General features: G+C 35.9%; 1 protein-coding gene across 4 annotated transcripts in view; it reads left to right on the top strand.

Moving 5' to 3' along the window:
- The first annotated feature begins 8,570 nt into the window (after positions 1-8,570).
- The window catches only part of LOC137035640 (collagen alpha-3(VI) chain-like), a 114,723-nt gene continuing 106,014 nt past the window's right edge, over positions 8,571-17,279 (top strand). For 2 of the 4 annotated variants that reach the window (XM_067409116.1, XM_067409115.1), the window contains exons 1-6: positions 8,571-8,785; positions 11,546-11,654; positions 13,522-14,118; positions 14,578-15,171; positions 15,402-16,016; positions 16,525-17,130. In XM_067409116.1, the coding sequence (XP_067265217.1) occupies positions 11,558-11,654; positions 13,522-14,118; positions 14,578-15,171; positions 15,402-16,016; positions 16,525-17,130 (2,509 nt within the window). In that variant the 5' untranslated portion in view covers positions 8,571-8,785; positions 11,546-11,557. Of the gene's footprint in view, positions 8,786-11,339; positions 11,428-11,545; positions 11,655-13,521; positions 14,119-14,577; positions 15,172-15,401; positions 16,017-16,524; positions 17,131-17,279 lie in introns of those variants that run through there. The other 2 variants (XM_067409117.1, XM_067409118.1) reach the window with 2 other exon arrangements.

The raw sequence follows: 17,279 nt of genomic DNA, 5'->3' as shown, positions 1-17,279 counted from the left end.
TTGGTTTCATTTATTTAGTTATGTTTAAAACAATGCTTATTAAAACAATTTATGATTAAAATTATTTATTTTAATTATTTATTACAATTTTTAGGGATACAGTTCCCTGAGTGTTTTAAAAAACAAAAACATATAGCATAACAGTGTTGTTATTGCTGTTTGGGTGTTTTATTTAACAATATTTTTGTATAATTATGGCATGCATCAGATATTTGCATGATGTGACAGCATGGACATGCTCTCTTAACTTCCATATAATTATTCAGCTTAGAGACCCCAGTGGTTAAAATTCTATGGTTCATCCATTTTAATTGATTGCCTACAGTTTTCTATACTGTTTCCATTCAAAGCAAGTTTAAGTTATTGCTTTTGCATGGACATGGCAGGAAAAGTGCCTATCGCATGACTTCATTTCAACCGGAAAAAAAATATTAATTCTAGGCTGGTGACTCTGATTAAGTTTGCCCAAGTTAGATTCTTCTGCAATGCATGTAAATGTTTCAACCATTTGCATTTCTTTATACAGGGGCATCTATTCATGACTGTGGGAAAAAGACAAATCCCAAGCTACAACTACATTCAGAAAGGTCTACCTATGAGTTTTTAAAATACTACACATCCTGAAGCTTGGTTTGTTAACTGTTGTGAGAATAAATCTTGAATATAGTAGGCAATAAAAAAAAGTGCAGACTTTTATCTCGACTGATTTTAATTGAGGATCTCTAAGATGTATGCAGTCTGTAGACTGACATATGGTAAAAACAGTGTTGAATCTTACTATTTATTTGTATCAGATAAATGCATACAAACACATATAGAAAAAACCCAGGTACATATTGTGCTAAGGAGCATAAGAAATTGAAATGCACTGTCAGCAGAATGTGCCTCTATTTGGAGGTTGTTAGCAAGAACAGCCCCCTCTGCCGTCAAGAAAAGAAATAACATCTCTAAATATGTTGCAGTGCGCAGTGGTCCTTATAGAAATTAGAAATTTTTCGTTTTGCACGAATGACAATGATGCTTTGTGGGGTAGGCGAATAATCTGTTCGATGTATTTTTTACTGTTTTAGGGTTGCATCTAATTTTCACAACCCGATAATCCTCTGGAATTTTTTTTTCAGCCTTGTTTTTGTTAAATGTAATATTTGAATTAACTATGACACTGAAAATGGCTTGTACTTTGGCTAAGTTCCAAAGCAAATTTGTATTTTATTATACATCCCATAGCTTTTGCTTTTTCCGTACTGTCTTTAAGAAACAATCTCTCGTCACATGAAATTGTGTTCTAGGATGTTAAAGCAGGAAATTTTATGTTTTTAGTTTACTTGGCACAGACAAGAAAGGGATGCCTATCAGTTTTAGACAAAACATGAGGAAATAGCAACATTCCGCATTGAACATATGAGCTCATGTAACTTTACTGCAGATTAAGATATGAAATGCAAGATAATCATACAATAACATTTAACTTACTATAAACATGCATATTGTTCTGATTAAAATGAAAAAAAAAAAAAAAAAAAAAAAACTAATACTGTCTAGCATTGCTTTAAAAAGGTGCTCATGATGGCTGTAGAACTTCTGTGATTTTTTTTTTTTTTTTAGGCTTACATCAAGACAAAGTCTTAATGGATAAATCTTAGCTTGCTCATCTGGTTCAAGAGCAGAGTCTAACAGACTCTATTGCTCTCCATTTTTCTAAGCTGCCTTAGTGTGGAAATGTGCTTGCAATTTATGTGTTAGACACCCAGATGCGTAACCATTAGGAGTACACTACTCCTTCGATGTAGTTTCTTTCCTGTACTTCACCAGTCTTTCCTCATTACTCTCTCAGTTTACACAAAAACCTTTCCGTTTGAGCTGGACGGGAGTTGGATGTGATGCTTCCCAAACAAACATTAGGCATGATTCATTTTAATCATGGAAATTCTAATTTCCAGCCTCAGTACATATGTACATCATGGAAAAAATGAGTATGATTTTCAAGCACAATGTCTTTTTCAAAGGCACATTTTCAGGACTCATGTTCTGCTGTATATTCTAAAAGTTCCATCACACCCAGTTTCACTACATTTCCAGCTCTGAATACTGTATGCATTATGAAGCATTAGTCATTGCGGCATTGTAGTCATGGTTACTAGGTTCCGAATTTTAAAACAGCATCTGGCGGTACAGGACACCCAGTGAGATTTCAATCGAGTTCATTGTTCAGATAGATTGGTGATTCAATGAAGCAACAAGGGAGGGTTAAACTGTGGCTGCTGCTGGCAGCTGGAACGGGGGATTTGTTATGCGCTTAGACCATTCTGAGGGCCAAGGACTTTAACACAGGGGTTTTTATTCCAGATTTTTAGTCTCTTAAATAGTGGGCATAAAAGTGATTCTTGTTCATGTTGGGAAAGGCTATTCTAAGATGTAAACTGCAAACAGGTAAATGGGGGCCTGATAGCAGGTTGTCTTTGATGGAGAAAAAGAATATGTAATGGTGCAAGAACTTGTTGATCATAACACCAGTTTTTATTTATAGCATAAGTGCTGTTAGTGATTTATTAAATGTATAACAGATTTGCTGAAATACCAATGGTCACAACTTTAGCTAGCCAGAGCAATCTGGACACAGTATGCGACCACAGCTTTTGTTCTCATCACTAACATGTAATCCTGACTCAGTATATGCATATTTTTATCCACTAAAGCTTTGGATGTGCAGTTTTGTTTGGTGCCAGCTTCTTTGTCTTTAGGCTGCAACAGGAAGACTCTTAAAATGCTGATTCAAAACAGATATACCCCTCAAACTGTCCAGAGAGAGAAAAAGGAAAAGATTATGGTGAAAGGAGGACTTTAGAAATGTGTTTTGCACATGGTGTGCACAGCTGCCAGCCAACTCTGAAAATGCATTTCATCTGATTTAGAGTCTTCTCACAGAAATGAAAGAGAGAAAGAGTTTGGAAACGAGCGCAATCAGATGATCAGCTGTGATCAACATGAACATTCTGTCTTGTAGACCCTTTGAGTAGAATCCTATAGGATCTCCCTATGAAGACAGCTGGTGCCTTTTTGCACCTCAAGCTTAGTTGCAAATTCATTTAGATGTCTTGGTTCAGCAAGCCTTTCATTTATGATGATTTTGCTTTCATTTTAGGTGCATTAGAGTCTTGCATTTCCTTTAAGACCAAACTTCCTTACCAGCCTGTGTCCAGCTGGAACTAATCTGCAGTCTGTGAATCATCTTTATTGATGGTCTCTGCCCACCTGGCCTTGTGTAAAACTACAGAAAACCACAGCTCATGTTGAAGAGAAAGGGATTTAGACTCTCAAAGTCTAGTTAATGAATCTTGCTGAACGTGTAACTTCATATTTTTGCTTCTAAACAGATTTGCTGTTTTAACATTGGAATATTTGGCATTCAAAAGAGTTTGATGATTTTGTTGATACACTGACGCCTTTGTTCAAATTCTTTGCTAAAGTAGTTCTAATAGTTGGATGAACATTGGTGAATTTTATAGTGCAAGCCAACACTGCTTGGTAAACAAGCTAAGTATTTGCAAATGATTGGCAATGAGTCTACCTATTTACTTATTATTTTCACTGGATCTAGCAAACAGGCTATAATTCAGAACCAAAACAAACAGAGTGTAACAGTGTAGCAACAAGATGGACAGAAAACTGCTACCATTAACAGATTTTGTTTTTAAAAAATATTATTATAATGATTAACTAATAAATGTAACATTGTCATTTCAATTGTACATGTATCTTTATTACTTTCTCAAAAACTGAATGCACATATCAAAACATACATATTTAGCTTGAATGTATTTTTATGATGTAAAGAGGCAGAAAAGAACTGATAGACCAGGAAGTAAATGGAAATCATTTGACAATACCATTTGATGTGGTATAGGCAAAAACTTTGCCAAAAGTTTTTGCACAAAAAACATGCTGAATCAAACTCAAAGAATGTCATGGCTTAGCGGTTAGAGCGCATTCACTGACATATCGAGTTCCCATTCTCAAGTCCTCTCTCTGCTGTATCTTTTTTTTTTTTTAACGTGGAGAAAAGGCACAAAAAATAAACCATACATCAATCATAGTTTTATGTAGTTTTATTTCTTGCAGGCTGGTTTGCGGATGTGTGTGATTCAGCGTGGTCCATGACTAAGCAGAGGAAACTCTGATCAGGGAATTTCACAGAACTCCACAATACTCATCCAGTTACCCATGGAAAGTCTTAGACAACACATCACTTTTCCATGAAAAGGTAAACGGAGGTTTAAACCCACCATTACAATTTTGTTACTATACAAGCATGTAAGTCAAGTAATATTTCCAACATTCAGATAGTCTAGTGCATCAAAACCATGATAAAACCCAAACAATTGTTTGCTTTAACAGCCATTCTGCTGCTTTCAATAATATGTGAAACAAACTCTGGTATCTGCTAGTCCTAATGAATTGATATCTGCTATTTAAACTGAGCCCACCAGCACAAAAGATGAAGCCTCTGTGACATGGGTTTACAATACAGGTCCTGAAGCAAATTAGATTATTACAGACTGTCTTATATAGTCTCAGCTATTTCATTGAAAGAGTGTGGTCATATTTAGTACAGTATATATTTTACTTATTTATTTTTATGAGCTTATAGGAACACATGCTCCTGTGAAGTGCTTTTGTCTCTCTGTAACATGTTGGTACAAATAGAAAATGCTTGTTCATCTCAAAATTGCTAGGCATCCTTTCTCCATAACTTGCCTTTTAATTTCTTGATTTTGACATCGATCTGTTATTGCACAGTGGAGCTGAATTTGTCAACACATCTCTTATTTTGGCTGCACTGAATCACGGGCGTCAGTTGTGCAAGACTCTCTCATTCTCTATATTCTGACATAATTCAGAACACATTGAGATTAACTAATTCAATACTGAGAGTTGGATTACCAGCAAAAGAATCAGGTGTTATCTGGGCTCAATTGTGTATTCTAATATTACTTTTAAGAAAAAAACACAGCAGTAAGTATCCGATCTCTCTCAGGACTGACCCCTCACTTTGATCCACCCATCTTAGGTCAGCTCGCACTGACATCAACTAGAAAATAACTTCATTGTGTGGAATACCCAAGTATTGAACTTTTGTTACATTGTTTTTTTTTTGTTTGTTTTTTTGACACATCTCATGTATCACATAACATTTTAAACATGTTATTCATTATCTGGATGTGTTTTCTGATCATGTTGCTGAAGCTGATGTGACTGTAACTTATTTACATGATTTATGTCCGGTTTCACCGACAAGGCTTAACCCTCATATGGTCTTCAGGGTCTTTTTGACCTGCAAATGATGTTTTCTAAAATAAAATAGAAAAATGTTCTCTTTGTCCAAATGACATGACACTTTATATCAGTGGTCACCAACCTTTTTAAGCCCAAGATCCCTGACCTCGACCTTTATGAATGACAAGATCTACTTGATAGAAAAAGATTTATTTATTTATATTTACAAGCAAATTGGCCGATTATCATACTGGTTGCAGATGTTTATTATTATTATTACTATTATTATTATTATTATTATAATAAACAAAAATACATAGCCATTTCAAATTAGAGGGAACCACTGCTTTTTAATCACAATCCAAACAAAGATGCTATCACATTGCATGAGCAATTTTTTTATTGTCCTCCATTGTTGTTTACTATAACTTATCCTTTTCTTCTTGGCGCGAGAATGACGTCGATCACTATTTACCGGCTACACCTATCAAGTAAGGGTACTGTTTGAGGTGGAAACGCAAGCCTGATCAAGGTGTACCGCTCCGAACCGTACCGAACTGTACCGAACCGAACCATACCGCTCAGTGGAAACGAGGCATTAGTTACCGCTGTGTAAACAAAGCTGAACTGCGCTAATAATTAGCTACTTTATTCGGAGGTAAGAGGAAATTAAAATGCCATTACCATCGATTTTTTTCTGAAGACATTAATTCCTTTTAGAGATGCATTCATATAACCCTTCACCCCTAATTCAATATTTATATTATCTTCCTATATTTCGAGCATCGTGAACAGTGAGCTGCTCTGCCTGCTACAGAATTGTCTCCTCTTCGCGTCCGTCTTCAGCGTCTCTGGTCTCTTGTTTACGGCCGTTAACAGACTCGGACATGATGTGGGCTATTTACCTTTATCACTGTCCCAGTAGCTCCCGAAAATAACAGAAAAATAAATACAAAAATACAGTACAAAGACTGGAGAAATGTAATGTATTTTTGCACTCATATTTCTGTTGTTTTCGCGAGCTACTGGAACAGTGGTAAAGATCGACCGGGTTGGCGACCACTGCTTTAGGCCTATATGGTGGTTAACACTTTCAAGATCTCCAGTATATATATTGGAATATCTTTTTTTTTTGTGTGTGTGTGTGTGTTAGTGTAAAAATTGCACTCATGGTTTTTGGGACCCCAGGCAACAAAAGTATTTATTTATTTTTTTTAAATTTAATTTAATTTTACTTTGTTTATTAATGTTTTCACTCAACATTTGTGCAGGTTTTGGAGGTTAAATTTATATAAATAAATCATTTTGAATTGGTTTTTATACAAAAACAGCTTTTTATGTAAAATTCACTTTAAAAATACTAACTTTTATTCATAGGGATAACATGGATCATTTGACATAAATTCAGTTAAAAGTAAAAAAAAAAATATATCAATTTTACCAGTAGATGGCTGCAGAGCTCCACTATTTGCTATGTGCTATTAGACTAACTGAAAGACATCTTTTCACAAGTTTTTTTTTTTTTCAGTTGGATTCATATCTAAATACTATGAAATTACTATTATAACAATAAAAATTACTTTGTCAAAGTTCAGCATTTTTTTTGCTGAAAAAAGTTTCTTTTTTAATTTATTTATATAAATTTAAAAGTTATCACAATTCTCCAAAAACTGCACAAATGTTTAGTAAAAACTTTAATAAACAGTAAAATTACAATTGTTTAAAAAAAAAAAATATTGTTACAAAATTACATTTTGTTGCCTGTCTCTGTCAGACCCCATAATGACCACAATTGTAGCCCACAAACAAAGACAGCACAAGGCTTAAACTAGTCCCAGACTAAAATGCATGTTTGAGCTGTTTTAACCGAAAAGCAACGTTCATTGACATATCTTAAAATATGTCAGTACCATTGTTTTGTCTGTGTCTGTGAAGGCCATTGTGTGTTATTTGTCCATATCCTCCTGGGACCCAGGAATAGACTTCTGTCCTCTGTAGTGGACATTATATTTTAGTGATTTTCTCTGACATCATACATGTCACAGTTTTAAGAGCACATTCAGGGCTTTGCAGAGATATCAGATTTTTAGAGGTTTCGCCATTACAACAACAACTTCTTGGTCTTTAATTATGACTGAAAATGAAAATTAGCACTCTTATGGAATCTTTTATCAGAGGCGACTGTCCAATGTATGTAATTTCAGTAGAGGACACCAGGACTTAAATCATGTTTATCAGGCATTTTAGGAGACACAACAAGTGAATAGGGAAAGAAATTATATGTCAATATTCCTATTAATTATAAGAGATTATTATGAAAATGTTGCCAATTATTGCTCCCATTATTACACTTCTTTTTTTATTGCATGTTGCTCCAAGAATACATTAATATGCAAATTAGATACAGTGTATAGATACATTGTATTGAATGGGAAAACCGATGTATGGCCATTTTACCCTCATATTGCATAAAGTAAAATGGTATATCAATTAATTCCATTATATGTTTCATAACATAGTTGAGAATCATCTTTATACATAGTTTGGTTAAAAACAATATTGAAGCCTAAAAATTGATTGGTGATTAAAAAAAAAAATCCATGTCATTTTATTTTTTAAACAACTTAGTCCTGGTGTCCACTACAGAGGACATATCATAACATATGAATAAAATATAATTTTTTAAAAATGTTATTTTTTCATTTGTTTCTTATGCTCTAAACAATATAATGACGTGGAAAAAATGCTAAATTCCAAAAAAAAAAAAAAATGTTGGGTCTCAGGAGGTTAAAATAAGTGCAAACATATTCTCTTTTTTATGCTCTTTTTTTTTTTTTTTTTAGATTAATTTCTTCAAAATCAGAAACAAATGCTCCAATCCAAAACTCTATTTGTCACAGTAATCCAATCAAGTCCAATATATTCCCATATACTTCTATTTTACTACTCCACACTTTTTTTTTTTTATAGAGACTTGCTAGAAAGTTCATATATTGTGTTTGTGATTATTCCTTCAGAGGGTAGCCAGGGATACAAGTTGAGATGGAGCAGTGTAAGGAGAAAGAAAAACTTACTTTGGTTTGTTACATCACCTTCCCAATAAGAAACAGTCATACCAAATACGGCCTTGGGTCTGTTTCTCATTTATGACTCTCTCACTCTTTTTTCTCCTCTTTGTGCTTTTTCCTTCTTCTCTCTGCAGAGGAAAGAAGGAGGCGTGGAAAAATTGAGTGGCTTTTCTCCAGGATTCTCTGAGTTGTGTGTTCTGTCCCAGGCTGGAGTGAGTGGCACTGCTCCTCTAGAGAGCACAGAGTCAGCTCAACAGACGAGAGTCTCATAGCAAAACTCTAGGACACAAGCTAATCAGCATCATCGCTGCCTGACCCATCAAGAACAGTTCATAGAAGGGAAATAACAGGAAGATAATGACCTAAAAGTTGTCTTTTTGCAGATATTTGAAATTCCATAGAAAGACTGCGGAATACAGCGCTCTGAATTCTGAATTCCAGAGGTAAGTGGCTTAATTGTGCAAATACATCTTTGTAAAATGAGCATTTGAGTGCATGAGTGAGACTGTGCAAGATGGTGTGGTTTTTAGTGTGGTTTGATGCATGCATTCAAAAAATGTGCTAAAATCCATTTTACTAAAATCAGCCATGGCATACACCCTTTTTACCCTATAAAGCTTGGTTTGTTTGTATGTTTTTTCCAATGCACACAATGTTTAGGCAGTTTTACTTCTTAATTATAGTTTTAATGTTAAACATTTTCTGGGTACAGTAAATTCCAAAGCTTTGGGAGAAAAAGGGACTTTTTCTTGCACCACAGGAAGAGGCATTGCAGAAGAGGCAGAGCAAAGTGCTCTGATAATAGAATACATGAGGAGGGGCTCTGTGCTATGGGTGTGTTAAGAGTGAGAACTTCAGCAGGAAAGTTTTTGAGATCACTGTTACAGTATGTAATCAAGTTTTTTTGATATATGGTTGCTCATAACCTAATTGATTCTGTGATGTAAAATCCACATTTTCTAGAAGGATGTTTTGTAGAATTATCACCATAACAGTCTGGTTGAAATGTTATTTTGCTTTTTGTTTAGAAAGATGATATCTATCATACCCGGATGAGGATAATACTGATTATGAGGTTGTTTAATGGAAGCAAGAAGCAGAAAGGAAGTCGGGAAGCTCTGTTGCACTTTTCGACCACTGTAGACACTATTCAGATCAAACCTTCTGCCCAGCACTGTAAAGACAGGGTGATGTGAAACACTTTTTCCACTGTCCCTGCCAGATGGATAAAGAATGCTAGGAGAATTAGAGCTCAGACATTAAACTTAAGTGAAGCAAAACCAGATGTGGACCCTTGAAAACACCAGAAAAATTAGATTCATTACAGTTCTTTCCTGCTAACATACATACAAATACATACATAATTGTCACACATGCACAGAACCACAGTAATATGCCTCGTTTAGGGGTAGATAAGGTATAAAGGTTTACCTTTGATAGGACTGTCCCAGTGACAAGCTACAGGTACAATTTTTGCACATTTTTTCCAGAAGTGTGGGACTTGGCTATCCAGCTTTAAGAAAGACTCACATGGAGAGGCTGTTATCCCCACTTGAACCACTAGAGGACAATGTTGAGACAACTAGTAATACTTATTTGGTTCTTTGGCCTTCTGACTTAAGAGGGCAGGAATTTAATTTTGTTCAAACATATGTTCTTCATCCATTACTGTCTGTTGGGCATTGAAACCTTGAAAACCTTTAATGAATGAGGCAGCAAAATTATGCTGGAAAATCCTGTAAGAGATTTCCATGATATAAAAGTTCTCTTTTTGTGGTGTGCAGTTGCTTTTATTATGTTTTTTCCTCTGATCCATAGTGTTTGTAATTAATTCTATTTATTTTTTTATTTTTTTCTTTATACAGTGACAATGATTCACATGCATTTGCCAAGTTTTTCATACGGCTCTACTTGCACTTATTACTTCTCAGACAAACCACTAGTTAGCACATGTAGGCCTAGTGTACATTATGTTATTTAGTGTACCATCTCCATCTAACACCATTGTGTGCTAAAGTTTGAAAACCAAAAGAACTCACAAAGTAATCTTGCAGTTTATTTACATTTATTTTCTTAATTCATGTTTCTGGTCTTTTGTGCACAATGCACATCATATATATAATGTCTCAAATTCCTCTTGCTTTTATATTCCTTCCTTGCAACAAACTGTCTCCATTCTCATAACGCCCACTTTTCACTATCCAATCAGATCTCAAAGACAATATAATTTTGTATAGTTCCTCCCTACTTGTTTTCTTGTTGAATATCTTAATTATACTAGTATAAATGTATTGTTAACAACACTTCATGATGATTTTAAAGAGTAGCCTACAACATAATTAACATAATTGCAATTCATTCTTTGTGTTGTAAAATTCCAGGTGAATTTGGTCACTTTATTTTGTTAACAGTGAAAAAAACTGTGAAAGCCTGTTAACATGCAAAATTGTCTCTAAAAATAATATGTAGTATTCCTCAGGTTTTTTGCTTGTTTAATCATATTTGCGTGTATGGTAACATGGCAACCAAAACTAATTAATTTGTATCGTGACTCAAGGCTTCCAAGCTCAGCAACTCTGGGAGTGATGTGATGGAAAGTGTGTCATTTTCCTATAGTCCTCCAGTCTAAAAGTTTTTACAACAGTACCTTTCAGTATGATTCTGAGCTAAACAAGGAGGGGACATTCTGTGTTCTGACATCTGTCTGACTGCATTTATTGCATTTTTGTTTGTGTCCAGTACTCTAATGTTTTTTTTTCTAAGTGTGGACCTTTTAGTGCTTTGTGGTTTTTACTGGCAAGTAAGGACAGTTGATGTGGGAAGAAATCCTTTTAAAATCCTGAAATTTGACAGCTGTGTGGATTTGGCTCATGGAGTGGAAACAGGTCACATAAATCTAACTGTGCTGCCAAAACTTTTCCTCTCCTCCTAAAAATAAGCGTAAACAGTCCTGAGGTATCTCAGAGAATGTTTGTGTCATATTTTATGAGGAAGATGAGAACACAAACAACCCAATAAGAGACTATATTTAAGTTAAGACATAACGGTGGATGAACAACAGTCATATGTGTTAGTGCTATTGCAAGTGAGTACAAGCTTTGTTATAAAGCGATGATGTGTGAAAGTAACAAAGCTTCAGAGGAGTATGGTGTAAATTCTTCTCAAAATCTTAAAAGCAGTTTTGTTGTTTGTTTTTTTTCCAGCTGTCTGTTCCGATGCTTTTGTGGACAATGGGGACGAACCGGTTGTTACTGTATGCCCTCTTGGGTATAATGGCTTTTGGTCTATTCCCAAAACTTGAAGCTCAGGATGGTAAGTTTTACTGTGCTGCAGACAATACACAAGTAAAATATCAAAATAAATAAATAAATGTTTCCTTTGATTGGAAAGAGAGGTATTTTTTTTCTTTGCAAAGCTTTTGTTAAATATTCTGTTTTATTACATCTATTTGTGCAACAGCAAGTAACAATAGGAGCCTTACAGGTTGATTTTTAGAAGACCCCCATCAATGCTGGTCACTTGAATTAAAACTTTGAAATGTTTTGTCAAAGACAGTGAAGAGAATCATCTACAGTTTCAGTAAAGGGAGTTGAGCGTGTATTTAATTTTAAATACTGTGAAGCCATTCAGAGTGGTGTGCAGTAGTTTGTTTAGAACTCCTAATGATCAAAAACAATTCAACAAATCACTGAATTTTAAGTTTACACCACTAATCCTGAAGGGTCTCAAGAGCTACTGTCAGCATCGGGAACGACCACAGCCGGTTAATATTGACTAAGGGTAATTCATGCAAAAATTTCCCAGAAATAACCAATTAACCATTCCCCCACACTGATAACATGACTAGTTTAGTCACATTTTCTGCATGCTGTGACTCCACTGCAAAGAGACGAGAGATAATGGATTTTAAGCGTAACAGAATTTTAAAAAAGCAACATCCATCCAACTGTCTTTTTTGTCTTTCATCATCCATTCACTAATTTATCCATCATTTCTGTACTAAATTCTTAAAAAATTAAAAAGTACATTCACTTCAAATTTGATGCCTAAATTCTTTAAAGTATGACAAGGTGTCACTGATTTATGTCTTTGAGACTTTAGAAATCATCAGCAGCTGATGATGGCTAACCACCCAGCACAGCTTATGTCTTGAGAGCTTAATGTCTGATTCTTATGTGTGTGCTTACTGTCTTCACTGTGTAACCATATAAATAAAAAATGTTCCTCCACAACTGATACAGTGATGAACCCATATGTTTTCATCTTTGAAACGTTCACAACGTAAACAAAAGAGCATTTTTCACATAATTCAAACATTAAAGACCCCATAAATCAAAAGGAAACGTTTTATCCCTTTCCTTTCAGCCATCAATAATATTCTTTACTTTTAGCAGAACTGTATGCTTTTCAAATTTACAGTCTCTCTTTTCTGGAAAATCAGGCCTAATGTATTGATGACTTGTCCTATACTTCTAATGTCCCTGCCCCTAATATCACCTGCAACTGATTATCAGGCAGTAAATCATGGCTCATGTCTGTGACATAACTAAAGATTATTGACTATTTAAAAATGACCTTTAAGACCTTCAATACTATACCCTATATATCCTGGCAACACCTTTTTTCTTTTGTTATCACAAAAAAATAATGTGCTAATTGAGTGAATTCATGGAGTCTTTAATAATCAAATATGTGAAAAATGCCAGTACAGCTGAAAGAAGTAACAGTAAAAGTGATTTTAAAGAAGTCCAAAGATGAGACAGAAGGGTCATGACTGGTGCTGTTATCACTGAATACTGTAACATGAGTCTGCATGATCTGACTGAACACAAGAAGATGGAAAGATTCAATTGCCGAGGCAGCCTTTAGAGGTGCCCAAACACATATACAGAAACTTTGTAATGTACACACAACTACTCTAAATACACTGTAAATTAAAACTCTACAACACAATTCTACACAATTTTAGAGTATGAAAATGAGAAAGTTGCAGAGCATCTTCCTTGGTTCAGCAGACATGCAGTATATTGTGTTTGTGTTGTGTTTTTATGATGGATTGTAATTATCCATGATTATGTTTTATGCTTGCACCCTTCCCCTGTCTCCCTCTTTTTTTTAACCCACACTTTTTGCATTATTTTGTCTGTCTCCCTGTCCTTTCTCCACTTCTCCTTCAAAGCCCCTGGGCCAGCCGACCTTGTACTCTTAATTGATGGATCAGAGAACGTTGGAGCTGCCAACTTCCCCCTCATCAGTGATTTGGCTGTCCAAGTGATTGAGGGGCTTGCCGTGGGCAGGGATGCAATCCGTGTAGCCCTTGTGCTTTATGGTGACGATCCCGAGATTCAGTTCTATCTCAATAGCTATGACAACAAAGAGAGCGTCCTCAGTGCTATCCGGGGACTTAAGTACCCTGGTGGGTATGAGGCAAATCTGGGGGTCGCCTTGGAGGAGGTGGCAAACAGTTTGTTGGGCCAAGATGCAGGAGGCAGGGCAGAGGAAGGGGTGCCCCAGGCACTGGTGGTAATCAGTGCTGGGGAGTCCACTGATGATGTCAGTCAGGGCGAGAGGGCCCTAAAACAGGCCAGTGTGTTCACTTTTGGTATTGCTGCGGGTGATTCTGCTACTGCCCAACTGGAAGCTATTGCTACAGACAAAAGCTTTGTTCTGTCCGCTCCTGATGTCAGAACAGTGGCAAGCATGGGTGACCAGATACTGCCATACATTAATGGGGTCGCCCAGCGCACCATTGTGATTGAAACAGATTTCACAGAAGGTATGTAATTACCGTATGAGAGGGATTCCATAGAGAAACTGAAGAAAAGGAAATAATAAAAATACATTATCATGGGTGTGGACATCTGTTCAAGAAAAATAATAATAATAATAATAATAATAATAATAATAATAATAATATTTTTAGGTGAAACTGTAAATGTCTTTTGTTTTTCTTTCTTTATTTTCCTTTTCTTTTTTTAGTGCCAAAACTCATGTACCATATTTTGAGTACTGCAAACAATATACACACTTAGGCTAATTGATTTTCTTTATTTTTTACTACTTATATGATTTATAGATGTTAGCTTTATGGCAAGTAAAATGGTTATAGTTCATACATTGTATCTGTAAAACAACAAATTTTAAATTAATGATGAGCACAAACTGCTTCATAGGTTACTTGATTTTGGTTCAAACTTTCAGAAGAACTAAGCAGAATTGTTTTTTCCCCTTTTAGCTTTGGCTGTTGGGAAGAGAGATATAATTTTCCTCATTGACAGTAGCATGGGTACCATCGTAGTCAATGCAGTGCGAGAATTCGTCAAAAGGTTTATCGACACCATGCCAATTGGACCTGATCAGGTGCAGGTCGGAGTGGCCATGTTTTCCACCACCCCAAGATCAGAGATCAACCTCAACTCATTCAATTCAAAAGAATCCCTAATCTCTGGTCTTGCAAAAATAAAACCCAAACCTTCAGTTGAAGTCAACATTGGTGCTGCCCTGGATTTTGTGAGAACCAACATGCTCAGAGCTGAGAGTGGGAGCCGCATTCAAGATCAAGTGCCACAGCTTGTGTTGCTCCTGACCAGTAAAAAATCTAAAGACAGTGTCCAACAGCCGGCTGAAGCTCTTCGTCAAATGGGTGTTCTTACTTTGGCTGCTGGCTCCAGAGCTGCTGATGAGGCTGAGCTCAGGCAAATAGCTTTTGATGAAAGTGTGGTTTTCATGCTGAAGGACTTCAGGATGTTGCTGCGTAACCCCAGAGAAATCATCTCCCCTCTCTCTACATTGTCTGGCGTTGTTGTGTCAGAGGATCCAACTGAAACAGGTAATATTCTACAGACATACTCATCTTGTTTATAAAAAATGCAGATTGTGTTGCTCATAAGTAATTAATTTAAATTAATAAGATAAATGGATAAATGATATACTGTAAAACTATATATCTTTTCTTATGCACTTTTGCCCATTGATTTTATCTTATACAAAGTGAGATTCTTTAACTTCATTTAAAAAGTACTTAGATATCTAAAATTGTGGTCATATAAAATCTTCTAGACCCAGTTGTGGATGTTACTACAGTACGTACCCAAAGAGTTGTCCGAGACATTGTCTTCTTGGTGGATGGATCTAGCTATGTTGGAAGTAACTTTCAATCTGTGCTGGATTTCATAACTGCCGTGGTGAACAGACTAGACGTTCGACCTGAGCGAGTGCGCATTGGACTAATGCAGTTTGCAGAGGGGCAGAAAACTGAGTTTTATCTGAACACTCACAACACCAAACAGGATGTTCTCTCTGCCATTGCTCAGATGAGTATGATGGGAGGACGTGCATTGAACACTGGTGCAGCCCTACAGTATGCCCTAGCCAACCACTTCCAGCCTGCAGTCGGGTCTCGTAGAAGACAGGGGATCCAGCAGGTACTGGTGCTAATAACAGGAGGACCATCTGAAGATGAAGTGAAGCGGGTTGCTGACCGAGTAGCTGTAGAGGGTGTTTTGACATTTGCTGTTGGAGCTGGCCAAGTGGAAGAGCGTTTCCTGAAAACTACTGCATTTGTTGAAGATTTGGCATACTACAGAAGTAATTTTGCTGACTTGTCAAGTGTTGTTGAGCAGATTATGACACCACTGATCACTGTTGTTGGGGAGACTGATACAACAATAACAGGTGAGCTGAATCATGCTGACATGACTTCATAAAAAATCTTTCATTTTCATTATTAAAGGGCCATTGGCCTAATGATGGTGATCCCAAATGTGAATAAAAACAACAACATTTAGTTTCTTATATTATATTAAATGGCATCCACAAGTAGAACCTCTAAGAACATTTGCTAAAATGACCGTTCTCTGAAAAACTTGCCTGGAGCTCACCAAATGAACCAACAAGTTGTGTTGAATAATGTTTTAGTTAATAAATGAAGATGTGTAAAATGAATAATATAAAATAATTATATTAATATAATATTAAAAATAGGTGAGGTGATAAGTATCACTATAAAGTCTATAAACAAATTACTTTTTGCACCTCTATTTTTTTAACACTTTCTTTGTTTCCACTTTTGTATTCAGAAATGTACAATGTAACTTGATGTAGATATTTAAGCATTTTATTGTATTTCATTAATATTTTCTTCTTCTTCTTCTTCTTTTTTTTTTTTTTAAATCTTTCACAGAGATTGCAACACCAGGCCCCTCTGGTGGAGAAAGAGACGTTGCATTCTTGATCGATGGTTCTGATGATGTCAGAGGTGACTTTCCCTACATCCGTGACTTCATTTCCAAAGTTATTGAGCCTCTAGATATAGGCATTAATAAAGTACGAGTTTCTGTGGTCCAGCATAGTGAGAGACCTAGTCCTAGCTTCTATCTGAACACCTACCAAACCAAAGATGAGGTGCTGAGAGCTGTAAATGGACTCACTCTAGCAGGTGGCAGAAGTTTGAATACAGGTGCTGCCTTGACTTTCATGAAAAACACCATCTTGTCAGCAGCATACGGCAGTCGAGCTGGCGAAAATGTTCCCCAATTTTTGATCGTTTTGACGGGGGGAAGATCAAGAGATAGTGTCAAAGAACCTGCGGTAGCCCTAAAGACTGAAGGAGTTGTACCTTTTGGTGTTGGAGTGAAAAATGCAGACCCTAAACAGATTGAGGCCATCTCTCACAATCCATCATTTGCTTTCAATGTGAAGGAATTCAGCCAGCTCAACACAGTTCAGGAAAGGCTCAAGAACTATGTGAACCTTCCAGATCATGAACTGAAGGTCTTTCTAGAGAAAGGTAAGAACATTTTAGATTTGTATTTTGCTGTGGTCTTCTATATGCTGGTGCTTTATTTATTTATTTATTTATTTATTTATTTATTTATTTATTTATTTATTTATTTTTGCTGTGCTGTTCTTTGTTTCTAAATATTTCTCATTGGTTTA

The sequence above is a fragment of the Chanodichthys erythropterus genome, chromosome 14, assembly GCF_024489055.1.
Source record: "Chanodichthys erythropterus isolate Z2021 chromosome 14, ASM2448905v1, whole genome shotgun sequence".
Taxonomy (NCBI): domain Eukaryota; kingdom Metazoa; phylum Chordata; class Actinopteri; order Cypriniformes; family Xenocyprididae; genus Chanodichthys; species Chanodichthys erythropterus.
The sequence above is the reverse complement of the archived record's forward strand: the minus strand, read 5'-3'. Positions and strand labels throughout refer to the sequence as shown.